Source organism: Macaca mulatta, chromosome 12 (assembly GCF_049350105.2).
Source record: "Macaca mulatta isolate MMU2019108-1 chromosome 12, T2T-MMU8v2.0, whole genome shotgun sequence".
Lineage (NCBI taxonomy): Eukaryota > Metazoa > Chordata > Mammalia > Primates > Cercopithecidae > Macaca > Macaca mulatta.
The window spans coordinates 132,383,698-132,411,058 of NC_133417.1; the positions used below are offsets into that span (position 1 = coordinate 132,383,698).

The window sequence follows — 27,361 nt, forward strand, 5'->3', positions numbered from 1 at the left end:
GATCACCTGAGGTCAAGAGTTTGACCTGCAATTTTTCAGACCTCTCAAAATGTTTGCAAAGATTTAAGAAAAAATATTTTATAACTTCTTGCTTCACAAAACAGCATGGATGACTGCATTCAATAAGCAAGTAAGTCCTGATGTCTGGACAGAAAAGCTTGGCAGGGTTTAGGAGATATCTGCTCAGATCAGATGTCTTAGGTCTCCAGGGTTAATACAGGGTTGCCCCTTGGGAGTGCAGGGCCCGGAGCGAAATATTTGTTGCGGAGTCCCATATACATAAAAACTTGAGTCACCCGAAATCAGCATGCCAGCCCTGCTCTGGCAACCCGAAGTGGTGCAATCCCATGAAAGAAATACTTCATGGGCAAGTGGAAGTATTCTGCTAGGCAGCCACCCTCCGAAACCAGGGCTCAGCCACAGGGCCCCAGACAATCCCATAGCCTGAAGGCCAGAGCTCCTAATGTGGTCAACTCCACATTGGGTAGAAGGTCAGAGAGCACCCTGACAGGAGGAAACAGTAACCAAGACCCACCTGGTCCTGATCTACACTTGGGGTGTCACTCTTTTTAACTTTTATTTAGTATTATTATTTTCTGAGACAGGATCTCACTCTGTTTCCCAGGCTGGAGCGCGGTGGTGCAATCTTGACTCACTGCAGCCTCCGCCTCCCAAGTTCCAGGGATCCTCCCACCTCAGCCTCCTGAGTAGCTGGATTACAGTTGCATGCCACCATACCCAGCTAAGTCTTGTATTTTTAGTAGAGACTGGGTTTCACCATGTTGGCCAGGCTGGTCTTGAACTCCTGACCTCAGGTGATATGCTCGCCTCAGCTTCCCAAAGTGCTGGAATTACAGGTATAAGCCACCGCGCCTGGCCAGGATGTCACTTTAGATAGTGCTGCTGGCCTTGGCCAGGCCCAGACACCAGGAGGGAGATGGGCAGGAGCCCCATAAGAATAGTGCAAGAACATTCACCACAGTATTATATGCAACAGCAACAGAAACCGGAAATCCAGGGGAAAGGCACCAACCTGAGACTCAGTGAATAAATTAGGGTGCCTTCAAACAGCGAAACCTCTCACAGTCTGACTTCGTCGGGGTGCTCCAGGAGCAACAGAGAGGACAAGAAGTCAATGAGACCAGCTTCTCCATTTGAGACATGAACGAGGTGCAGGTCAGGAACAGAGCGAGACCCAGGGAAGTGAGGGCAACCAAGAAAGGGGCAATTTCAGGTCAGTTATGCTGTGGACACCTGGGACTTAACTCTGAGGGGAGCCCACATCTCAGTGTTATCCCACCCTAGGGGAAGGGAGTGGGGGTATTTATCTCCCTGGCTGAGGGCCCCAGTGATGGGCATGGAGTGCCTGCCAACTGTGCCTCTGCGGCTTTGAAAAAAGCCCTGAGAGATGCAGATGCCAGCAGCCAAAGTCCCCCAGAGCCCAAGCACAGAAACAACAGGTCTGAGGAAGACGTGTGGGACCCCAACAGCACATGCAAGCCACCAGCAAACTCCATCTGCCAGGCCAATATAGAACATTCTCCCCAAGCTCATGAGGGAGAAACAGAGTGACTGAGCACCCAGGTTATGTGTCAGCCTCCTGGGTTTGAAGCCCAGGACCACACTGACTTGCTGTGTGACCTTAGGTATGTTTCTTAACCTCTCTGTTCCTCCACATCTTCATCTGTCAATGGCTTATGAGCATAAAAAGAATAATGTATGTAATGGTGTTTAGCATAGTGCCTGGCATAACAAATGCTAACTATTGTTATTATATATTATTGTTATAAATGAATAATTGTTAAAGGAGAAAAGCCACAGAATAGTATGTCATATAATCCCACTAGTAGAGAAACAAAAGAACAAACAGTTTCCCTAAATAGACATTTATAAATGAACTTTGCTAGGGCATAAAAGAAACTGCATGTCTCAGAAGTGAAAACACAAGCCAGGGAAATTTTACATTGTATTAGGTTGGTGCAAAAGTAATTGTGGTTTTTGCCTTTTAAAAGCAACGGCAAAGACCACAATTACTTTTTCACCCACCTCATACTTTGTGTACATCTTACCATCAGCAGAAGTGACTTTATAATAAAAATTAATTACCACTTCTTGTTCACCATTAAGTCATTAACTCAACAAACATGATTGACAACCTTTAACATCTGCCTAAATTTTACAAATCAAAACTATATTTTAGATGTATTCTCCCTTTTCTTCATGCTCATTCATCATTGTTAAATAGCTACTATTTTTTGAGTATCCCTATAAATGCTAAAAGCTTAGAATTTTAAAGGAAACTTAGATACACAAATATGTATTACGAAAAAGACAACAATAAAATATGAAGTGTAATCACATGAGCACAAACCATTTGGGGCATTGTGAGGGCTTATCAAGTTAAAATAGATAACTGCACAAATTCTAAACTACAATCTAAAAGTAAAAATCACTTCAGAGTACCTTTCTGTCTAACCTGTGTTAGAAATAAGATTAATTAACATAATTTAAAAGCTCCCATGTTTTCTAAATATAAAATTCAGGAAATAAATGCTTTTTCATTAAGTTTGGGAACGATCTTTTCATCTTGCATGCAATTTATATACATAAACTCCCCCAAATTATCTTTTGTGAATGCAGTACTTTACAGTAATGTATTATTTAGATACATACCAAAATGCACACTTGAATATAAAAGGGTAACTGACAAAGAGGCAGCCAATTAACTGACTGTAAATCTCTTTAATGTGTTTCATTTTAGGCATGTAATACTGAATCCAGTGAGCTAATGGGAAGTTTGCAGAGGGGAAAAAAGGGACCGGAAACGTTTAACACCACAGCAAGAATAATAAAACTTCATTTAGTATAGAAACATGTGCTGATTTGAAAAAATGCCATATAAAATACTTTGTTTCTTTGTTGTTTTTTTTTTTTCTTGAGACGGAGTCTGGCTCCTTCTCCCAGGCTGGAATGCAGTAGTGTGATCTCAGCTCACTGCAACCTCTACCTACCGGATTCAAGCGATTCTACTGCCTCAGCCTCCCCAGTAGCTGGGACCACAGGCGTGTGCCACTACACGCATCTAATTTTTGTATTTTTAGTACAGACAGGGTTTCACTATGTTGGCCGGGCTGGTCTTGAGCCACTGACCTCGGCTGGGTGCAGGGCTCACGCCTGTAATCCCAGCTCTTTGGGAGGCCGAGGCAGGCAGATCACAAGGTCAGGAGATCGAGACCATCCTGGCTAACACGGTGAAACCCCGTCTCTACAAAAAACACAAAAACTTAGCCAGGTATTGTGGCGGGCGCCTGTAGTCCCAGCTACTCGGGAGGCTGAGGCAGGAGAATGGCAGGAACCCGGGAGGGAGGCAGAGATTTCAGTGAGCCGAGATCACGTCACTGCACTCCAGCCTGGGCTACAGAGCGAGACGCTCTCAAAAAAAAAAAAAAAAAAAAAAAAAAAAAAAGAAAAAAAAAAAAAGAAAGAAAGAAAAAGAAAGAAAGAAAAAGAAAGAAAAGAACTCCTGACCTCAAGTGATCTTCCTGCCTTGGTCTCCCAAAGTGCTGGGATTACAGGTGTGCGCCACTGCACCCTGCCCCTATAAAATACTTTGGGGAAAAAAAAAAAAAAGTAAGGCAGGGAATGGTTATTTGCATTATCGAAGGATGCTAGCCCCTCTCTCTGTCTCCCCATCTCCTCCCTCCTCCCAGCCTGCCACCCTGACCTCCCTGTACCGGATTTCTAAACAAGCTCAGTTCTTTCACAGCGTTGGCGCAGGCTGTCCTGTCCCGGGAGCGCCCCCTCTGCCTCCGGCTGATTCATCTCTCAAGGCTCCAGTGGAAAGATTCCCCTGATCTCCTGCCCGTTCTGGAGAAGGCGATGCCTCTCCCAGCTGCCTCTGCAGTAACACTCTCACCCGTGACTCTCATCCTCTCTTTACTTGTCTGTCTCTCCCAAACTCACAGCCACCCAACCTCTGCTCCTGGAGGGCCGAGTCTAAGTGCCCAAGGTCATGATGGTAAGAAAGGCAAAGAACAACACACACTTCACAAAATAAGGTAGCCCACCTCTACCACAAGGCAAGGTACCATAAGGTAGCCCACCTCTACCACCGCCCCCCTAGAGCAGGCACAAGGCAAGACGAGCCCTCCATATCCCTGGCTCCCAGTCTGAGGCCTCAACCGATCCAGATGGAAAATGTTTAAAAATCAACAAACAGAAAAGAACAATACAACAAAAATTTAAAATTTTAAAATACAGTATAACAACTGTATACTGTACATAGCATTTACATAGAATTCTAAATAACCTAGAAATGATTTATAGTAGTTGGGAGGTAGTGCATAGGTTATATGCAGATACTATGCAATTTCATATCAGGGACGTGAGTATCCATGGACTTCGGTATCTACAGGGGAACTGGAACCAATTCCCCATGGATGCAAAGGGATAAGTGTAAATGCTTTCTTATGTCTCTAAACTGTCATTCCTAGAACATTGGTTAACAGTAACTATGCAAAATGGCAACGATTCCACAGCAGTGTGCAGAGTACGACTTCACACCACAATGACTGAAGAATAGGGATGCTGGTGCTTTTTGCTGTTGAGCTATAATGTAGGTGTTGTTATGTCTTTATTTCAACTGTATGAAACGGCAAGTACTACTCCTACTTTGCAGGTGGAAAAACACACATAAATGTCTCCTTTTTCACAGCCAGGAAGACTTCGTGATTTTGTATTTAGTGCGGTTTTTTCGTATGAATAAGTATTCTGCTACATGATAAATTTTTAAAGGAAATACATTAAACCTTGAATAACAGCACAAAATCTGTCAGAAAACTGTTCACCAAAATTTCCCAAACACCAATCTTTAAAATAGTCATGTGTTAGTTCACCTAATTTGAGTAAATAATTTATTCACAGCATACAGAGAATAATTCTATTTTCTTTAAATTGTTTCATGTAAAAGGACGGGTCCGTGAAAGAACTTGTGCTTACGAATAAATCCGTAGGCTTACTTTTTCATAAGGTTATAATAGAATTCACTTCAGGACGAATAGACATAAGTAATAGGCCCATAAAAGACATTTTTATAACTAGAGAATCATTAAATAATCACAGGAATTTTGCGTCATTTAAAAAAAATCTTTAAAGAAATATTTCACCCAGTCCTAACCCCGCACTCTCCACCACCAACGATAACCTGCTATAATACAGGTTGCTGTGCCAGATTCAGTCGAGTAGAAAGAGAAAAACTACCCAGTGGAATGGCTGTCTTTCAGATGCACAGCACCCCTGGGTTTTTTGGCTACCGTGTGCACGCAACTGCCTCTGCAGCTTCTGAATTTCAGTGTGAGACGGTGAAGTCAGAAGACAGAGCCGCTGAATCTAGAAATGACAATCAGCTTGACAGCTGAGGAAACTCTGGCATGCCATGTGAAGCCACTAGATCATCTCTTCCTTTCTTTCTCTCTTTTGGTTCAAAGGCCAGATTGACACCGTGTCATCAAACCTGTTATTTGCGCCTCCCTAGAGCAGCAGGAGGCTCTCCGGCCAGCTGTACAAATAAAGGATGAAGGAGATGAAAGCGGACACAGAATCGCCGGCCTCCCTGTCTTCTGAGGCCAGGGCATTCCTTTAGGATTTTGTCCCTTGTCGGTTGCCTAAGTCTAGAATGTCTCTTGAACAGGGCTAAGATAAAATTACTTTTATTTCATAACAACTTGGTAAAAGAGACCAAAAGATAAGAGGACGTGTATTGTGCTTTTCAAAAACCAAAATCTTCAAAACAGCCTTTTTGGCTGGCAATGATCTGGTTGCCCCAGGGACCAAAACCTATGTGGAATGACAAAAATCTAAGAAATTGCTTGTCATTTTATCAGTAGGAGCACTAGGAGAAGCACCTATAAATAAACAACTACAAATATATGTACAGCCACACTTTTTCTGCCATGACGTCCCACTCCTTCTCAGCCAGAAGTTAAATCAGTGCAAAGTGTAAATAAATGAATAACTGAACAAACAAGAAAGAGGCTTTTGTTATACTAATTATACAGATTTTCCAAATCACCCTTGAACCCTAAGACCATGACACTGATCATCAAAAGTGTCACAGGAAGGTGAAGGGATGTATTTATTAGGCTTGGTTATGGATTATGTGGCTGCCATGCTGCATACCTTACCTTATTTAATGCAACCAGCAACACTGAAAAATGTAGGCTATGATCCCCATCTAGATGAAGGAAGGTGTAACTTATTCAGGCCCTCACATCTAGCAAGCTCAAATTCACACCTGGACCAGTCAGTCTCTCTCCCAAACCTCTCCTCTTCCCCCTACCTGAGCCTGAGCCTAGCACAACGGAGGGTCCACCCAATAAACTGTGCTCATGCCATGCCTGGAGTGACATTTCAATCCCTTCAAGCCTTTTCCTATTTTTACACTTAAAAACAATCTATCCAGATATACCCGATGTTCTTTTATAAACTTTCATTAGGACACAATGTTATTAATTGAATTAATCGAAGATCTCTATTTTTTGTGGTTCTCAAATTTAACTTTCTGGTCTTATCCTATATCCCCAACTGTTTTATAGAAACTTTCTTGCATCCTCTTGCCCTGTTAATTCATCTGACACATTGGGTCAAAGCTGAGCTCAGTCCACTGCCTCCTCCTTCCCTGTCACTGAAGTGAGTGACTCTGTTCCTGGCATCATTCTAAGCTCACCATCCAGCTGCCAGCCTTGTCACCCTCTTTCCCTCATTCTCCATGTCCTTCTCATGACCAAGTCGATCACATCTCGCTTTGGACCAAAACCCAAATCTCATGCTCCCGTCTTACCTTCCTCCCACTGCCAAGCACCTGGCCCATGGTCTTGTCATCTCTCGCATGGGTTCCACAAGCACCAATCTCCCTCGTCTCCTTAACCCTGATCTTCTCCCCACTGCCCCATGCAACCATCAATGAGTCTTCTTCAGTCTCCCCTTTCCTGGTGTCATTGCTTTCACCAACACCTGCAATGGGGACAATCTCCTCTCCACACACGGGCCAACCTTATTCCCTGCAGTTTCCACACCCACACCCTCTGTCCCAATCACGCTTGCTTCCATGACGTCAGAGTAGTCTTTCTTTACTGTAGCTCCAATTCTGCCATCCCTCCACCAAAAATATCATCATCATAACAGTAGCAGTAATAACTGCCACCATGAATGAATCTAGCCTCAACACAACAGTGTGTTCATACATTCTTCTCATGGAATCCTTACCACCCTGTGAAGCAGAAAGTCATCCCTGTATCTACGACCTCATTACCAAAGGAGGAAGCTGAGACTCAAAGACATGAGACAAAGGACCTGAGGCTGTTCGGTTCTGACTTCAAGGTTTCTGCTTCCATTTAACCGCAGTCCTCATCAATTTCACTCCCCTCCAAACTACCACATCTACCCCAAAATAATTAATGACTAAATAACGTCATCACCTATTTTTCATTATTGCCTTGTACATGCTACTTTGCTTAATCTCTGCTTGGAGTGCTGTCTTCCAGTATATATTTTTTGAGACAGAGTCTCACTCTGTCACCAAGGCTGGAGTACAGTGGCTCAATCTCAGCTCACTGCAACCTCCGTCTCCCGGTTCAAGCAATTCTCCTGCTTCAGCCTCCCAAGTAGCTGGGATTACAGGCACCCACCACCACACCTGGCTAATTTTTGTATTTTTAGCAGAGATGGAGTTTTGCCATGTTGGCCAGGCTGGTCTCAAACTCCTGACCTCCAGTGATCCGCCCCCCCTCAGCCGCCCAAAGTGCTAGGGTTACAGGCGTGAGCCACTGCGCCTGGCCTCTGGTACATCTTTTGTAGCCAGGGATTCATGTACATTTTTATTTCCATCCCAGCATCTTGGCCACTGTCTTGCACAGTATAAATTCTAAACATATACTCATGGATTACATGATCAATTAAAACTTCCACAATTAAAATTAATAAATATTCTTTTAAATATATTCATCCTTTTATGAGTTTCATTATTCTTAATCCATTATTATCATTCCCTTTTTTTAATGCGTCCCTCCTTTTTAAGGCTTGGTTGTAATTCAAGCAGTCAGCCACTGGGTGGCACTACAACATCACTCACAAATCCTGTGGCAGTGCCTCCCGGGGTCTCCCCTATTGCAGGTAAAAGGCCCTTTGGTTATCAGGAAGAGTTAGCAAAATAATTAACAAAAGGTGTCATCAACAGTAGACAACCCAGAGACTGGACTGCAGTGGCAGACTGTTTTCTTGTACCTTAAAGTAACCGCACTTGTTCACAATGAAATAGGGGTAAACCGAGGGATTTAGCCTGGAGTAACACTCATTCGAGATTTTAAGAGGCAGCATGGTGCAGTGGGAAGAACCCTGCACTGAGAACCAGGAGGCGTGGTTTTTCCACTGAAAAACAAGGTCACCCCTTACGCCAGGCCACTAGAGAAGGGTTTTCCCATTTTAACACATGGCATCTGCATCTGCTGTGGGGCCTAAACAAGGCTAAGGGCTCCTGGTGAGCTCCCTGATGAGCTCTAATCCATTTGACTCTTCCTCCCTCTTGCCTGCCGTTCCCCAGCGTCCTTGCCCCTTGGCCTTGCCTTGATTTGCTCCCACCTGTGTCTTGTGTGCTGGCCCCTCTTCCTCGTGGTTGGAGTCTCCCCCAGAACTCTTCAGGGCTGCCCTGGCTTCTTGTCAGTTTCTCTCCAGCCAAAGCATCTATTTCCAAGGAGTCAACTTCACCCACAGTCAGACAATCCCTCCGTGTCCCTCCCTAGCCCAGCCCTTTCTTTCTGAGCGCCAGTCACATACCCAGCTGACCTCAAGCACTGCAAGTCCAAGCCTGGACTCATGATTGCCCCTGAAATGTGCTTCCTGAGCATACACCGCTGTCCACACAGCAGCTTACACCTCTCCTGGGAGTCCCACGTGCCTCTAACTGCCTGACTCAACTGCCCCAGGTGAGTCTCCTCATTCCTATCAAGTCTGCCTCCCAAATATCTCTACCTCCCATCCACTTCCCTACCCTCCACACTCACCCCCTCGCTAAGCCACCAGGACTTCCTACCTGCCTGACTGTAGCAGCCTCGGAACAGGTTTTCCCTAATGTTACGTTACCTGCCACCAGCCACATTCTCCAAACAGCACCAAATCATCTTCTTACAACATAAATCCAGTCTGCTTCTTCCCTTCTTAAAATCTTTCAACAATTTCTTATTATGCAGGAAAACCTGTCTGCTTTTCTTTTTCTTTCTTTTTTTTTTTTTTTTATTTAAGATGGAGTCTCACTCTGTCGCCCAGGCTGGAGTGAAGTGGTGCGATCTCGGCTCACTGCAACCTCCGCCTCCCAGGTTCAAGCCATTCTCTGCCTCAGCCTCCCGAGTAGCTGGAATTACAGGCACCTGCCACCACGCCCAGCTAATTTTTGTATGTTTTTTAGTAGAGAGAGGGTTTCGCCACGTTGTCCAGTCTGGTCTTGAACTCTTGACCTCATGATCCACCCACCTTGGCCTCCCAGAGTGCTGGGATTACAGGCGTGAGCCACTGTGCCCGGCCCCCGTCTGCTTTTTAAGCAGCATTGCCTGCTGCCGGGTTCCTTACCCACTGCGGCCAAACCCCTCTCTAGTCACGTTTCAGTCCCTCAAACGTGCCAGCCAGTCTCTGTCCCACTTGAGGACCCGAGCGGCTGTTCCCCTTGTCTGAACACTTGTAGGAAGCTGACTGGCGCCACAAGAAAAGATACGACATGTCTTGAGCCCATAGCCAGTGACTATTGCCTTAGATGGCAAAACACCTGATAAAGTGAAGGATCTTGAGCTGAAGAGTTTCTCCCAGGTGATTTAGGTGGGCCCTAAATGCTACTACACGCACCTTTATAAGGAGGATGCAGAGGGAGATTGATGCGGACACACAGAGGAGCAGGCGACGTGAAGACAGGCAGAGACTGGAGTGAGGCCACCGGGAGCCAAGGAATGCCAAGGACTGCTGATGCCACAAGGAGTGGAAGGAGGCAAGGAGCAGGTTCTCCCCCAGAGCCGTGGAGGGAGCCTGGCATGCCAGCAGCTTGTGTTTGGACTTCAGGCCTCTAGAGAATACATTTCTATTGTATTAAGCCACCACGTATATGGTCATTTGTTACACAGCCATAGCAACTGACGGAAGGCTCCTCCTCCGGGCTGCGGCTAGGAGAGTTCTAACTCCACCCGGTTCGAGCTCAAGTGCTAACCCACAGCTCCCTGTGCCCTGACCCCCATATGCTCCCATGCAAAGCACGCCAGGGCACCACATTGTCCACCTGAGGATGGAGCAAGGATTTTTGTTCTCGTCTTTTCCCTGATGTGACTCGAGCACCTCAAACAGTGCCTGGCGCTCGTCAGGCAGCCAGAAATAGTGGTTGGAGGGGAATCTTGTCTGTCTCGGCTCGGCTCTGAGCTCCAGCCTGCAGGGACTTTCTTCTTTATGACTGAGGCCTCCACGGCCTGGGTGGATGCCTGGCATGTGGTAAATGCTCAATGGTTACTTGCCAAATGAATGGAAAGGTATTATTATTGGCATTATAATTCGTTGCAGTTAAGATTGTGTGACAGAGGCCGAGTGCAGAGGCTCATGCCTGTAATCCCAGCACTTTAGAAGGCCGAGATAGGCAGATCTCTTGAGGACAGGAATTCAAGACGAGCCTAGTCAACATAGCGAAACCCCGTCTCTACTAAAAATACAAAAATCAGCCGGGCATGGTGGCGGGCGCCTGTAGTCCCAGCTACTTGGGAGGCTGAGGCAGGAGAATTGCTTGAACCCGGGAGGTGGAGGTTGCAGTTAGCGGAGATCGCATCACTGCACTCCAGCCTGGTGACAGAGCCAGACTCCGTCCAAAAAAAAAAAAAAAGATTGTGTTATAGAGAAATAAGCACCTTGGAGACAGCTGTTTGTGGGTTTCTTTGCAAATTATTGAATATGGTGGTTTGAAAGGAGAAATTTGCTTTTATTTCCTAAAACCTTTTTAATTCCTCATCTTAGCTAATTAGTCAGATGTTACATTTGCACTAAAGAGGTATCCTTATACTCCGTGCTATTTTCCTATGTAATAGAATATTTCCCCCAAACTGTGCCCTGCTTTTGAGTGCACCTGTATCGCTAGCCATTATTTCTTGCCAATAACAAGTTCAGCGCAGCCCCGCATTTGCTGAGCTCTGCACCCAGCCTGGCCCAGGTCATGCTGGGTCACACAGTGTGGCAATTGTTGCTATGGAATTGAACTCCACATGAGGACCAAAGGCCCTGTTGCAAATCACTGACAAGTTAATGAGATGACTGACCAGGGCAGATGTGCCCAAACCTGCCTTCAGACCCAAACTGCAACTAGGATTCCCAGGGCAGAGTCTTGATACGTCAGCTCTACACGTAGACTTGGTCTGTTTGGAAAATAGGTAATACATTCCACAGTGTAGTAGGCAGATAAAAGCTTCTTTTCTCTCTTTTCTCATGCATGGATGCTGAATTTGAAGAGATACTTCTCAGCCTACTGAAATGATGTTAGTTAGTTGGAGTTATTTTCCCATGTAGACATCAGCTGCTGCCGCTATTTCTACCACTATAATTTATTAATAGGCCAAATAGTATTAAATGATAGGCAGGGATCCTTCGTTTACTCTTTAGGCCTCCCCAACCCTGTTCAGAAATCCTTACTCGAGGCCAGGCATGGTGGCTCACGCCTGTAATCCCAACACTATGGGAGGCTAAGGCAGGCAGATCACCTGAGGTCCGGAGTTTGAGACCAGCCTGGACAACATGGCAAAATCCCATCTCTACTAAAAATACAAAAATTAGCCAAGCGTGGTGGGGGTGCCTGTAATCCCAGCTACTCTGGAGGCTGAGGCAGGAGAATTGCTTGAACCCAGGAGGTGGAGTTTGCAATGAGCTGAGATAGCGCCACGACACTCCAGCGTGGATGAGACAGACTCCATCTCAACAACAAAAAAGAAAAAAAAAGACATCCTTACTCAAGCACCTACACAGATCATCCTATAGCGGAAGATTCAGCCTCTAACTTTTGCAAGTTTTCTATTCTTCAGAAATCAAGGTTCCTGTTCTTGACGTGGGGGAACACTTGAACAAGCTAAGCCCAAATTATAAACTGGAAGCTGGTGGGCTGAATTTTACTGGGGAGTGTTTAATTGCTAGCCACTAGGCTTTTAAAAAATTCTGAATTCCGATGCCTTTAAATGACAAATGCACCGCCCAGCTCCTAGTAGCCCTGTCCTGAGCACCTCCTCTCCCCATTACCACATTCAGGTCACCAGCTGTTCCCCAGGGGCATCTGAGTCTGCCACCTCTGACAGGGACTTCATCTACCAGGGAATTCTCCAGTAGTGACAACATGAGCCACAGAGTTCTTGGAGGAGGAAGATACAGCAAGAAGAACAAAAAAGCAAACCCAACAAGCTCAGGGCTTGAAAAAAGACCACCTTTGCCAACTTCCAATTGTCACTGGAACTTGTTTACATCAAAATGGAACACAATTGACTTAAGTGAACTTTGGGGACATAAAAATTATTGTTCTGAACGATGTGTCAGGCTACAGGTAGAAAATGTCCTAAAACACAGCTGTGTGAGTGATGAGACTGAGCTCTCAAACTTCGAGTGCAAGTAATTCAATGAAATGAAAAATGTTAACGGTAATTAAAATTTCCCAAGTAAATTCCATTTTTATCACGGAATGCAAGCTCTTAGGAGTATAAGGGATGAGTGAATGAGATCACAGGGAAAATACTTGCATTTTTTTAGCGACTGAAATTCTCAGAAGAAAGAATGACTCACTCATGTTTGATTTTGGTTTTCAAACCAAAAACACGAAGACAATTCTTGACCTTTAAGCCATTTGACCTCCGTGTTTGTAAACCCACCACATTGTAAGATTTTATTAATTTCACAGTTGTTATACTCCCTTGAATAGAAAACATGGGGAAAAACCTGGACAGTGTCTTTATTATCATCCTTGTTACTAAAGTATAACTTATACAAGGTCCCCATTCTAATTTGTAAGGACATGTAATTTTCCTTGCAAGGAGTGCACCATTAAACGCAGAGAGCTTCCTCCCTTGAAACTGATAAGGAATAATAGAAAATCCTGCCTGATACACCTCATTCACACCCTTAAAGACGGGCCATAATGAGGTTCGGGGAAATGTGAGGGCCTCATCACAAGTCATTTGGGAAATCAAGTAAATAGCTGTCATATGTGAAAACCCACGTTCCACATCACAGCACCACGGGCTGCTAGAAACGAGAGGGACCAACCAGCCCCCTCTAGGACAAGTTCTCATGTCCCAGGTGAGGGCTCTGAACCTGAAAAAGATCAAGGAGGTAAGCTCCGGTCTCCTGCCCTCAGCCTGGAGCTCTTCCCAGGGTGCCACTGCACCTTAGCAGGTCCAAGAGCTGCAACGCTCTTATTTGCTGCTGCTGCTCAAAGTGCTTATTTCTGACCTTACCTGAAATTCTCGAGGGAATTTGAACGATGTGAGATTATTCATTTCATAACAGGCTTCAATGCTAGTGTGTGCAGAGAAAGTCTAGGATTGGGGAAGAGACTCCCCACTAATTGTGTCCCCCTCTTCTCTTGGGCATGGGAGATCCCCCTCCAGAGCCCTTGCATGCTGGCCTGACCACCAGCTCAGCTCCCAAATCCTGTCCAGGCTGGAATCTAATTTTTTTTTTCTTTTGAGACAGAGTTTTGCTCTTGTCACCCAGGCTGGAGTGCCATGGCGAAATCTCAGCTCACTGCAACCTCCACCTCACGGGTTCAAGCGATTCTCCTGCCTCAGCCTGCCAGGTAGCTGGGATTACAGGCACCCGCCACCATGCCTGGTTTTTTGTATTTTTAGTAGAGATGGGGTTTCACCATGTTGGCCAGGCTGGTCTTGAACCCCTGACCTCAGGTAATCCGCCCACCTCAGCCTCCCAGGATGCTGGGATTACAGGCGTGAGCCACCACGCCCAGCCCCTGAATTTTAGCTTCTTAATTTATGTGTACTCACTGCCTATTGTGTGTTATCTACTGTGATAATCTCAAAGTACAAAAAAAATGACCCCCAGTTTAAAAAGGGGAGAAGTGAAGGTAGGTAAACTATATTTCAAGGGTGTCCACAGTGGCTCAGGAGTCAGGATCAACGTTTTACATGTGTTCTCATGACCACCTTCAGGAAGTGTATGCTTGCCATCTAATCCATAAAGTCAGGCACATTCACACTCAAATCCAGCCAGAGCTACAGGGCAGGGCAGGACAAGTACAGCGAAAGAGAAGCAGGTAGGCAGGCTGCTAGGAGGCTCCGGCAGGGAGACATTGACACTGGCTGTGATGAGCAGAAAGGCCTTGTGGTTTGGCATCTCCACTGAGCCCCTTTGAGGAGAACAGGAAAGACAGAGGCAGAGTGCAAATGGGAAGGCATTCAGAAAAGGGCAGAGAAGTGGAAATATTCAGATTATCTTCAAGAGTGAATGAGTGGCCCAACTGTTGCAGCTGGAAAGGGTCAAGGGGGCAGTAACAGGGATTACGGATGAAAACTCATGCTGGGGCTAGATTGTGGGCCTCCAGCGGTACAGTGATGGGGCTGGACTTTATTCTGCAGACATCAAAGGAGGCCCCCCTCAGTTCTCCACCTTAGATCGTTCCATCTCCACCCCTAACTCTAGCTCTCCTCTCCAGTTAAATTGCAAACCATGGCCATTCCTCAGCACAGAACCAGCTTTGTCTGTCAACGATCGCTTTAGACATAGCAGTTTTGATGTGGGGTTTGATGAAACTACTACCTGCTATTACTCCGGGCATTAACCTGTAAGAGAGGAACATTTTCCTTCTTAGGAATACCCTGTTATGCCACTTGAGGGCTGTGCAGCCTCAGGCAGATCCCTCAAGCCTCAGGAATTTGGTGTATTCCTATTCTGATAGTCCCCCTTGAGCTGCCACTGCAGCTCAGAAGGTTGGCCGGCTGCTGAGGGCTCGAGCGTGTTGCTTTCCCAAAGCACCTTCTGTTATGCACAAGCCACACCCCCAAATCCTCAGCTGGAAGATGTCACAGCGACTTGTAGCCTTCCCACGGAAAACCCATCCATCTCAGGAAGACCAGAGGCTCCCTGGTGTGGTGCACACAGCTCTCCTGGACCACACAGACAGACACACACAGCAGAGTGCTGCTCAGGACCGGGAGCCTTCACCATCCAGAGACTGGTCAGAGGAAAAGTGCACCATCTACACATGCAACGCCTTGTGCTTGTTTAACAGCACAAGGTTAACAGCAGGTAAAGGCCAGAGTGCTGTTCAACATCTTCCAATGCACGGGACAGTCCCCACACCAAAGAATTATCCATCCCAAATGCCAACTGTGCCAAGACTGAGAAGCCCTGTCCTAATCTCACCTCTGCTCTGTGATGCAAGTATTCTTATTTCTACTCTTTAGAGCAAGGAAACTAAATTCCCAACAGTTCTAAATAACAGAACAGCCACTCATTCACTCTTGAAGACAATCTGAATATTTCCACTTCTCTGCCCTTTTCTGAATGCCTTCCCATTTGCACTCTGCCTCTGTCTTTCCTGTCCTTCTCAAAGGAGCTCAGTGGAGATACCAAACCACAAGGACATGGAAGAGGAGGACCAATGGGGGTACATGCGAGACACCCAGGCTTGGTCAGATCAAGTGGCAACCTGAGTTTACAAAGTGATGCTGCAACCCAGCAGTTGGCACCTTCATGTAATCATCTTTCCACGATCGTGGAGCAAGTGCTGGGGCTGAAGCCAGACACCTGGGTGTGATTCCTGGCTCTTGCACATCCTAGCAGGTTATTTAGAACTGTTGGGAATTTAGTTTCCTTGCTCTAAAGAGTGGAAATAAGAATACTTGCGTCACAGAGCAGAGGTGAGGTTAGAACCGGGCTTCTCAGTCTCGGCACAATTGGCATTTGGGTTGGAAAATTCTTTGGTGTGGGGACTGTCCTGTGCATTGTGAGATGCTGAACAGCACTCTGGCCTTTACTGGCTGAAAACGAGTAGCATCTCCCTTTCTGCTAAAGCAACTCTCAGCCTCCTTCACACTGGGGGCCTACGGAAGTGCCTTTATCAAAGCAACTGGTCCTCTTCGTTTTGTGGTCTGCTCATCCCTTTCTTGCCACAGGGCTGATCAAATCTATGTATCTTGGTCCTGAAGCTCAAAGTCATAAAATTTAGAGGCACTGAGTTTTTTTTCTTTTTGCATTTGTACAATCCTGATGTATTTATATTAATAACCTCACAAAAAAGTCAGACTTTTTTTTCTATATAATGTTCACATTTACACAAAAAAGCTACAGACTTTGTTTTCTTGAAGCTTCACTTTTAAAATTATATTATGGCAACCTACAGAATGGGAGAAAAATTTTGCAATCTACTCATCTGACAAAGGGCTAATATCCAGAACCTACAAAGAACTCAAACAAATTTACAAGAAAAAAACAAACAACCCCATCAAAAAGTGGGCAAAGGATATGAACAGACATTTCTCAAAAGAAGAAATTCATACAGCCAACAGACACATGAAAAAAAGCTCATCATCACTGGCCATCAAAGAAATGCAAATCAAAACCACAATGAGATACCATCTCACACCAGTTAGAATGGCAATCATTAAAAAGTCAGGAAACAACAGGTGCTGGAGAGGATGTGGAGAAATAGGAACACTTTTACACTGTTGGTGGGATTGTAAACTAGTTCAACCATTATGGAAAACAGTATGGCAATTCCTCAAGGATCTAGAACTAGAAGTACCATATGACCCAGCCATCCCATTACTGGGTATATACCCAAAGGATTATAAATCATGCTGCTATAAAGACACATGCACACGTATGTTTATTGCGGCACTATTCACAATAGCAAAGACTTAGAATCAACCCAAATGTCCATCAGTGACAGACTGGATTAAGAAAATGTGGCACATATACACATTGGAATACTATGCAGCCATCAAAAAGGATGAGTTTGTGTCCTTTGTAGGGACACGGATGCAGCTGGAAACCATCATTCTTGGCAAACTATCACAAGAACAGAAAACCAAACACTGCATGTTCTCACTCATAGGTGGGAACTGAACAATGAGATCACTTGGACTTGGGAAGGGGAACATCACACACCGGAGCCTATCATGGGGAGGGGGGAGGGGGGAGGGATTGCATTGGGAGTCATACCTGATGTAAATGACGAGTTGATGGGTGCTGACGAGTTGATGGGTGCAGCACACCAACATGGCACAAGTATACATATGTAACAAACCTGCACGTTATGCACATGTACCCTAGAACTTAAAGTATAATAATAATAAAAATAAAATAAAATAAATAAAATTATATTATGAAAGTGGCTCAAGACTGGCTGGACACAATGGATCATGCCTGTAATCCCAGGACTTTGGGAAGCCAAGGAGGGAGGATCACTTGAGGCTAAGAGTTTGAGACCAGCCTGGGAAATGTAGCAAGACTCCACCTCTACAAAATAATAATAATAATAATAATCAAAAAAATAATTAGCCTAGTGTAGTGGCATGTGCCTGTAGGCCCAGCCACTTGGGAGGTGGAGGTGGGAGGCTCACAAGAGTTTGAGGCTACAGTGAGCTAAGATCATGCCACTGCACTCCAGCCTGGGTGACAGAGTGAGGCCCTGTCTAAAAAAGAAAAAGAATAGAAAAGAAAAAGCTCTGGCTGGGCACGGTGGCTCATGCCTGTAACCCCAGCACTTTGGGAGGCCGAGGCGGGCAGATCGTGAGGTCAGGAGATGGAGACCATCCTGGCTAACACAGTAAAACCCCGTCTCTACTAAAAATACAAAAAATGAACCGGGCGTGGGGCGGGCACCTATAGTCCCAGCTACTCGGGAGGCTGAGGCAGGAGAATGGCATGAACCTGGGAGGTGGAGCTTGCAGTGAGCTGGTATCATGCCACTGCACTCCAGCCTGGGTGACAGAGCGAGACTCCATCTCAAAAAAAAAAAAGAAAGAAAAAGCTCAAGATAAATTCTGATGAACAAAATTTTTGATGTACTGAAGAAGGAACAAAGCAGTTTAAGCATCAGGAGATTTGTCATAACTTATGCTCAATAAGGTTGCTGCTCCCAGTAAAATAGGCCAACAAAGGAACCCATTGCACGCCTGCTGTGTAAAGTTGAAGCAATACCATGAGAGAAATATGTGGTCCCTTCTCTCAGGAAGGTAGTGTTGTGTCCTTGTAGACTGCTCCCTACTCTACTGTGCTTTTTGAATGTCATGCACAGCCCCCTACGATTGACTTGCTTGAACACTGTTACAGACTGAATGTCTGTGGCCCCCAAAATTCATATGTTGAAATTCTAACCCTCAAGGTGATAGTAGGAGGAGTTGGGGTCTCTGGGAGGTAATTAATCAGAGTGGCATCATCATGAATTGGATGAATGCCCTTATAAATGGGACCCCAGAGGGCTCTTTCTCTCCACCATATGAGGATACAATGAGAAGGCACCATCTGCACACCAGGAAGCAGGCCTTCAGCAAGACGCTGGATCTGCTGGCACCTTGCTCTAGGGGTTCCTCCTGGACTGTGAGAAATCAATTTCTTGTAAGCCACCCAGTCTGTGGTATTCTGTTACAGCAGCGAGAATGGATGAAGACACATTTGAAAAGAATCGTTGATCTGACTCAAAAATTGTCCCAAACTTCTATAACACACTCCTTTCTTGTGAGATTGTGGGAGTAATTGTAATTAAAGAATTGTTTGATCTAATACTTTATCACGAATGAATTAATGGGCTGCTGTCAGAACATGGGGGAGATGTTAATAAATGTTCAAGAGACCTGATAGACAGTAACCAAAGAGGTTCTTGGCTTTGCAGAACACAGAATCTAGCATGGTCATCAACATCGCCGTTCTGGGTGGACTTGAGCAAGACACTAACTTTCCTGGGCTTCGGTCTGTTGCCCGGCAATGTGGTATCCTAAGAAGATTCTTATGAGAAGTCAATGAGCAGAAGCATTTTGAACTCATAGAACAGTGCCTGGCGCATAATAAGCATACAAAAATATAGCTATCGCTTCATTAGAACACTGTGCCACTTGTTTCAATAGGGACAATCCAAGAAAGAGTCCTATAGTCAACTGTCTGGAAAGACCAAACAAACTTGGATTTTTTTTCGACCAACTTCAGTACTTCTCAGAGCCTTTAAAATGCCATATTTCAGGATGGTGACCCAGTAGGTACCATTTCACACCAGGACCCTTCCTCCATAGGGCAATTCATATAAAATAATGGGTGAATCGCAGCTTTCTAAGACTGTCTTCAAAACCCAGACTGTCTAATATAATTGAGATTGCTATTAGAATATGAAAAACATTGGCTGTGAAATACATAAACATTATCAAGGACTAAAACTGGCCAAGAATCTAGGACTACTTAACATTAAATATTCACAAGATTTCAAAATTCAGGAATGCTGCCCATGTCGGTTTTTACATCACTTACCCGAGACCCCTTTTCAGGAACACAGTGGCAAACAGAGCAATCTCTTCCTCCACAAGGACCAACGTATTTCTTTCCACTCTGGAAAGTGAAGCATCTTATTTAGTATACCAGTACTCGTTGTTTAATTGGATACATAACACATACATTATAACAAGCACTCTTGGTTTACCTTTGACTCCATGAGAAGAAAAAATCATGACATATAAAAAGATGAAGAACTTACACAGTAGCTTAATAATAAGAAGAGTTGATTATATGAGCAAGAAGATTCCAAAACTGAGGACGCTGAAGGAAAATAAGTGTCCTTCTAAAGTCATTTGACTTTAACTGGAATCTTCTGCAATTTCTCCCTTTCGGTAAGACTTAATTTGCTAAGTTGCGAACAGTCTTAGAGTGTAAACTATGTGGTTAGGCAATCCATACAAAGACAATGGAGTCTAGTTTAAATGAAAAGGTTGGCTCTTTTTCAGGGCCTGTTTTGCTTTACCTTCAAGATCAGCTGCGGTGTGTCTCCTCCCTCATCAAACTGTCCTTCATAGGACAATTCTCCTGTCACATCCTTGGGCTTAAAATTAAAATTGTTCTTCCTACAATTTGCTGAGACTCCAAGCTGGTTTCTCTATTGTGTTCTCAAACAGATACTCCTGAACTTGAATAATTTGGACCTTTTCCCCACTTTTAGCAAACTTTCTAACAATCTGTTTAGAGCAACACACACACACACACACACACACACACACACACACACACACACACACCCCCTTTGGGAAAAATCAGCTCCTTGTTCTCATGAATCCTAATCACCTATATCCAGAGTCATCATCCACTTCCGTACAAAAGCATAGTCCCAGAGTACTATTTCCATAAGCAGATCCATTAACAGCAATCACCATGATGTCCCCTGCAACGAACATGAGCACTGAGCACACATTCCCAGGCTGGGCCTGCCAGTGGGGAGGGAGTGGTGGTTTAGGCCCCTGTGTAGTGGACAAAGCACCTCTAGATGCTGGGACCCGAGGGCATGGAGAAGAATATCAAGAAAGCATCAGAGATAAGTTTTGCCTGGCTCTTGATCTAACCTAGTCATCATTGCAACATTTATACATTGCCCATACAATTTTATGATTGATCAACCTTTTAAACTTAAGGCTGTAAACTCAAGCCTTTAGACCAGTGTATGATGGGTAAACATAAAACAATAAAACTAATATTTATAGTTCCCATGGAAGACATATATACATATGTATGTGTGAATGCATATGAATATATATGTGTATATGTGAATATATATCTATGTATACATATATATGAACAGGTATATGTGTATGGGAGGGAAAAGAGTCTAATCAGCATATATTATTTTTCTTTTCAATCACACAATTTAGGCTTATTTTTTGGAGAAAAATATGCTCAGACACAATCCAAAAGAAAATATCTTTAAGCATTAATTTTAAAAAGACATCTTTGTAAACAATATTCTCATGGATCATTATAAGCATACAAGAATTTGAAGCTTGACAAGAGCCATGCGATTAGATAATTTAAGTTTAAAACTGTATTTGAAGTTTCAGAAATATATGCCTCTTGAGTTTTGAGTAACATTGTTATCTATAAATGCAGAAATATTAAGTTCAACACCCTGATAAGGTTAAAAAAAAAATTAAATGCTCGGGCCCAGGTCAGGACAGCATGAAAGCACTTAAAGTAACTAGACTGACTACTTGGGTTCATTTAAGGTTGGGCTTCATTACTATGTGTTCACTGAAATATGAAAACAACTAGAGGAAAAAAATAAGGTCAGTTGATTAGGTGGCTTGATAATAAGGGCAAGTTTGTTATTATTATTTCTTTGCTTATTTTTGCCAAACATCACTAAGATGTTTCAGCAAAACTATGTTTCAGGAAAGAATCAGTTTAAAATTAGCAGATTCTAAAAAAGAAAATAAAACAGGAATAGTCACATATCAAGCTTTGATTTGGATCAGTAAAAGGAAAAAGCAAGAGGTGATTTTAGCCTCTGCAAAGTTCTTCTACCTAAGCATTCCCCAATAAAGGTTTCAAAGAGGAGGGTGAATTTACGGAGGTCTATACCTCAAAAATAGATTGTATAAATTCATTTTAAAAGATAAACACAATATTTCAGACAATTAAACATTCAAAGTATGAACCACATTCACTGAGAATACATTCATACTCTCGGAAACTAATGTTACTCTTCTTCAAAGAGAAAAAAGGAAAAGTCACTATCTGCCTTATCTCAGATATTGTTAAACATATATTTGTCACATAGAAAAGTTCAAAGGCTGGCTGCAGTGGCTCATGCCTGTCATCCCCGCACTTTGGGAGGGCAAGGCTGGCAGATCACTTGAAGCCAGGAGTTCGAGACCAGCCTGGCCAACATGGTGAAACCCCGTCTCTACTAAAAATCACAAAAAAAATTAGCCAGGTATGATGGCACATGCCTGGAATCCCAGCTACTCGGGAGACTGAGGAGGGAGAATTGCTTGAACTGGGAGGCGGAGGTGGCAGTGAGCTGAGATCGTGCCACTCCACTCCAGCTTGGGCGACAGAGTGAAACCCAAAAAAAAAAAGTTCAAACAAAGAAGTATAATGTCTTATACTTGTAATTCCATCTTCTTTTTTGAAAAACAAATAATATGGGCACATAATTTTAAAAATTCAAATGGTGCAAAAGAGTATAACAAGAAAAGAAATGGCCTCTTTCAACAATGGCCCCAAGTTCCCTCCTATATAGGATAATTTTTTCAAATGGGTGTCTGGGCATTAATAAGCATATTCGTACAATGACCTCATTCACACACACAAACACATACAGAGGCAGATGAGCACATGGGCACACATGCACAGATGTATAAAACACACTTTTGGTGATTTCTGATTTGTTTTACTTTTATTCAAATGGTGGATTGCTCTACATTTTGCTGTTTTCACATCATTGAAAGTCTTCAAAATCATTCCGAAGTATTACATATGCCTATCCGTCAGACCACGTACCATACCTCATTTAACCAGTTGTTGTTGAAGGAAATTTAGGCAGCTCCCTTCTGTCTATACTGAACACTATCCTGAAATTAGTATTCTTGGGCATATTTATCTGTATGCATGAATCAGAATAAACAAGTATGACAAATTCCAAAAAGACACATTCTGTGTCAATAGGTACATGCATTCAAAATCCGGATGGGTAATACCAAAGTGCTTCCCACAGACATTGCATAACAATTTGTATCGCTACCTTTAAAACCCAACGATAGTATGGCCCCTCCCTGTATGAAATCTCTAGAATATCTGCACACCACAAGCTGGTAGAAGGCCTGGGATAGAAAAATCTTTGGTTCAGAAATTATATTTACTCATGTGCAATATTTTAAAAAGGCAAAATCTAGGACTCTGCAGACTTTTATAACATAAAAAAGAATATAACACAAACAAACTTTTAAAAATCAGATAAGAGAAATATAAAAAGTACACATGTATATATCACAGTATTGTTTCCACTCATTATTTCAGGTGATGCTCTCAAATGCATGTCAACAAAGTTGGGCAAGTCTTATCATCCCTACTCAATACAGGAGATAACTGAGTCTTATATAAGTTAAGAAATGAATCATTGGCAGAGTCAAGAACCACTGGCTCCTCATTCTTTAACCCAAGTGTTTTCTGCTCCCAACTTGTGGGAAAAGGAGAACAGAAGGTAATTTTGCATTTTTATTTGCTTTGAAAAGACCTACAATAACTTGACTCACTGAAGTTTCATTGGGTGGATCCAAGGTGGAGAGTACGAACAGATAAGGATGTGTTCACTAGAGTGATTTAAACCAAGTCAGGTGTCTTAAGATCAACCTGAGTTGCAGGCAGACCACGATGAGATTTCCCAGACACATCTGAGGGTGAGTTTAATGACTGAGATTCTTCAGTGAGGAGGCAGAAGAAAGATAGCTTATTACAGAATGTTCTGGACTTATTTTTCTTCTGAGCTAAAATGTTCAAATTATTCTTATACTTCTTGATTTAATCTTGAAATGACCCAGCTGCCTCCTGCCTGTCTCAAAAAAAAACAAAAACAAAAACAAACAAACAAAAAAAAAACCTTTTAAAAAAAGGGTTATGTTCATATTAAAATAAAGAAATCCCCAATACCTAGGCAATTCAGTAAGCAGTCTTGACTATACAATATAAAATAAATCTTAGTGTTTATTTAGTCCTATTCTCAATTTTACAGGTAAGAAAACTGAGTCCCAGAGGGTGATTTCTTTGAAAGTACAACAAAAATTATGCATTTGATAAAGTGAATTTTCACAATGCAACCAGAGCTAGTGAATGTACTTACCCCATATACGTATTGTAGAGAAAAGAGAATGAGTATAAGTGACCTACAGAAAAACAAAAATGCAGATTAAACAGTTTTTCATGTGAAACAAATTAAAAAGAAAAAGAGGAAAGGAATTAATTTCAGAAAGCTACTTTTTATTTCTAACAGGCTGCTTCTACTAGCCGACTTATCATCAGTGACAAGATCCTCGCTTTCCTCTCTCTGGCTGCCATCATTGCCTTTCCTCTTTTTAATCAGCCAAGAAGTATGTGTTGAACCCCTTGTGTGGTCCTCATTGTGCTGGGGACCGTGAGGACACTCTGAAGGTGAGACCTGGAGGGATACATGAGTGAAAGAAGATGATTCTCAGAATGAAAACTACAGGAGAGGAGAGAAGGAAGGAGGCAGCTTCGTTCAGAGACACACACTGCTGAGACAGTGTATCCCAAATGCCATTTAGTGGAAGCAACTAGAAGGAGAGAATGTGGAAGGAAACCTAACTGGACTGGGATGATGGTTTGGAGAAAAAGGGAAATAATATGGAAGATTTAGGGAAAAGTTGTGTAGTCCAGGGCTTTATAAGTGAGGCAGAAATCCGATTGGGGTAACTTCATTATTACAAACAAATTTTAACAGAGGAAATATGCAATTTTAAAAGACCACTAAAAGGCCAAGCGTGGTGGCTCACGCCTGTAATCCCAGAACTTTGGGAGGTTAAGGTGGGCAGATCACCTGAGTTCAGGAGTTCGAGATCAGCCTGGCCAACATAGCGAAACCCCATCTCTACTAAAATACAAAAATTAGCTGGGCATGGTGGCGCACGCCTGTAATGCCAGCTACGCTGGAGGCTGAGGTAGGAGAATCGCTTGAACCTGGGAGGCAGAGATTGCAGTGAGCCGAGATTGTGCCACTGCACTCCAGCCTGGGCAACAGAGTGAGCCTCTGTCTCAAAACAAAACAAAACACCCATTAAACATTCGCATATATTTTCTAGGCCTTATATTTGTCAAACAGCTTCTGGATCCATTATCTCATTTAATGCTTAAAAGAGCTTGTGGGGATCACACCATTCCAAAGGATAGTAGGAGAACTGGGGCTCAGTCCTGGGCCGTGATTTATCCGCCATCCTTGTTCTTTCATTCTCTGTAGAGCCTTCTCTAAAACCTCATGTCCTAAGTGAGCCTTTGTTCTCCACCCTCTGCTTCTTCCTCTTGTGCTGAGATGCCAACAAACACTACAGATGTTTACAGAGCTCTGGATCTGGATGAGACCCTGAGTAGGAGTGAGTAACTAGGTCCAGCCCATACTTAATGGCTTGCACATGAAATTCCCTCTCTCCCCAGCTGTTTTCATGATAATTCCAGTACAAGCCAGGTTGGCTTTTCATTGTAGTAACCAAGTAAAAAAAGAGAAAAATATAAAGGAGATGTTAAACACTGGGAATCAACTGCTTTAAATCAGGTTGAATGTGTATTTACAACTCTTGCTTCTTAAATGAGTTATTGTCACTGGACATTTTTAATTAGGATATGTTGCATTTTATAGCAATTGTAGCTTCTCTCTATATAATCTCATTAAGGATTGTAGGCACAGCATGTTTCTTAAACCTTTTATAGAAGAGCAAACAGACTTAGAAAAGTTGGACAATATGCTCCAAAGAGTGCAGACAGAATGGCCCCAAGGGGGCCAGCTCGGGTCAGGTCCGAAGCTCCTTCATAGTCCCTTTATCCTGCACTGGACTTGTTCTTTCTGCCACTGCAGATATTAAAAAATAAAATCATTCCTTTTTTTTTTCTTTAAAAAAACATGCACAATTAAGATTCCTTTCCATTTCTTCTACATCCACTCCAAATAGTTAAGGCTGGATCATATTCCTTCCCACCACCTTCGCTTCTTTCACTCCCCATAATTTCTTGTTCATCATCCTCAGAACCTTTTGTGTTTTTTCACTATTTAACATTTCCCTGTGTTAACTCCCAATGTGTTTTTGAGTCTCGTCGAACAATCTCATGTCGGTTTCCTGTTTTCCTATTGCTGCTGTCACATGTTACCACACACTCAGACGCTTAAAACAATGCATATATATTATCTTACAGTTCTGGAAGTCAGAAGTCTGAAATGGGTCTCACTGCCAAGAACCAAGGTGTTGGCGAACTGTATTCCTTCTGAAGGTCCCCGGGGAGAATCCGATTCCTTGCCTTGTCCAGATTCTAGAGGCTGCCCACATTCCTTGGCTCCTGGTCCTCTTCAACCTTCAAAGCCAGCAGTGCCCAGTGGCGTCTCTCTTGCTGCATCCCACTGGCCTCTGCTTTTGTGGTCAAAGCTCCTTCTCCGACTGTTCTCCTGCTTCTCCCCTTCACTTCCAAGGATCCTTTTCATTATATTGGGCCCATCCAGATAGTCAGGTTCAGGTCAACTCCTCCATCTCAATGTCAGCTGATCAGCAACCATAATTCTATCTGCAGCTTTAATTACCCCTTGCCGTCTTGCCATGTAACATAACATATTCACAGATTCCAGAGATTAAGATGTGGACATCTGGGGGGGGCTGGGGGTGTTATTAATCTGTACTTGTGGTCTGTCCTAACTCTACTAGTTACAGGGACCCTGAAACTTTGGGCATATACGTCTTTTGCTATTCAAACCTGGTGAGTAAGAGAGCAAGAATCTGGGACCTTTCCTTGTGCAACTTCCCATTTGATGATTATGTAGGTGCATTTCAGGGAAAATTAAGAGGGTTGGTGTTCAGTAATAAAAATGAGTCATGAAATGGCAGACATACCCTTAGCTTTCTGGAATGATTTGATTTTTTGACATATTAAGCATTCAGATGATTTATATCCATAGAACAAACATTGAGTAGAAACTACTAAATAAAAGCAGGCAATCACACTGAGGATACTCACCAGGGACCTGTGGCCAATGACTTGGTCAATCTGAAGGAGCACCTCATTAGTACTACGTGCAGAGACGACATCACAGGCAAGTCTTAGTGCTTAAAAAATATTCTGCCAGTCTTCTCTTCCAGAAGGTTCTTGTTGACAAGTGAGGTTCTGTGTTCTGGGTCAAAGTCTGTTCCTGTTAGATATAAATATATCACTTAAAACACAGCATGCATTATAATGTTGAAAATAATTACTTTCATTTTTTATAGTTATGGAATTATTTTCTAAAGGGTAACTTCAATAAATTTTAGATATAACAATCTTTCCTTAGTGACGGTGAAACAGAATAAATATCAGTTTTTATCTTCAGAAATAAAAAGTCTTTAAACCCTTTCTACATCATAAATATATTTTTTATAAATGGAAAAATTATGTATATATATTATATTTTTAAAATATATATTTTATATGTGTATAAATAATTGTTTCATTTTGCTATATGGAATTTTCTTCTGTTTAATTCTTTCCCTTGAACATCCAAGTTAAAATTCACTCAAATATTTCTTTTACTTTATGAAACTAGAAAAAGAAACTTCTAGTATACAAATATACATTTTTG

At 43.1% G+C, this 27,361-nt stretch overlaps 1 protein-coding gene across 1 annotated transcript in view; it reads right to left on the reverse strand.

Moving 5' to 3' along the window:
* Positions 1-27,361, reverse strand: part of COL4A4 (collagen type IV alpha 4 chain) — a 155,161-nt gene that overhangs the window by 110,352 nt on the left and 17,448 nt on the right. Inside the window, exons 2-4 of the mRNA XM_001110249.4 lie at positions 26,764-26,935; positions 23,876-23,918; positions 19,525-19,602 (exon numbers count right to left, since the gene is read on the reverse strand). Coding sequence (XP_001110249.4) covers positions 19,525-19,602; positions 23,876-23,918; positions 26,764-26,834 — 192 coding nt within the window. The 5' untranslated portion in view covers positions 26,835-26,935. The remainder of the gene's footprint in view (positions 1-19,524; positions 19,603-23,875; positions 23,919-26,763; positions 26,936-27,361) is intronic.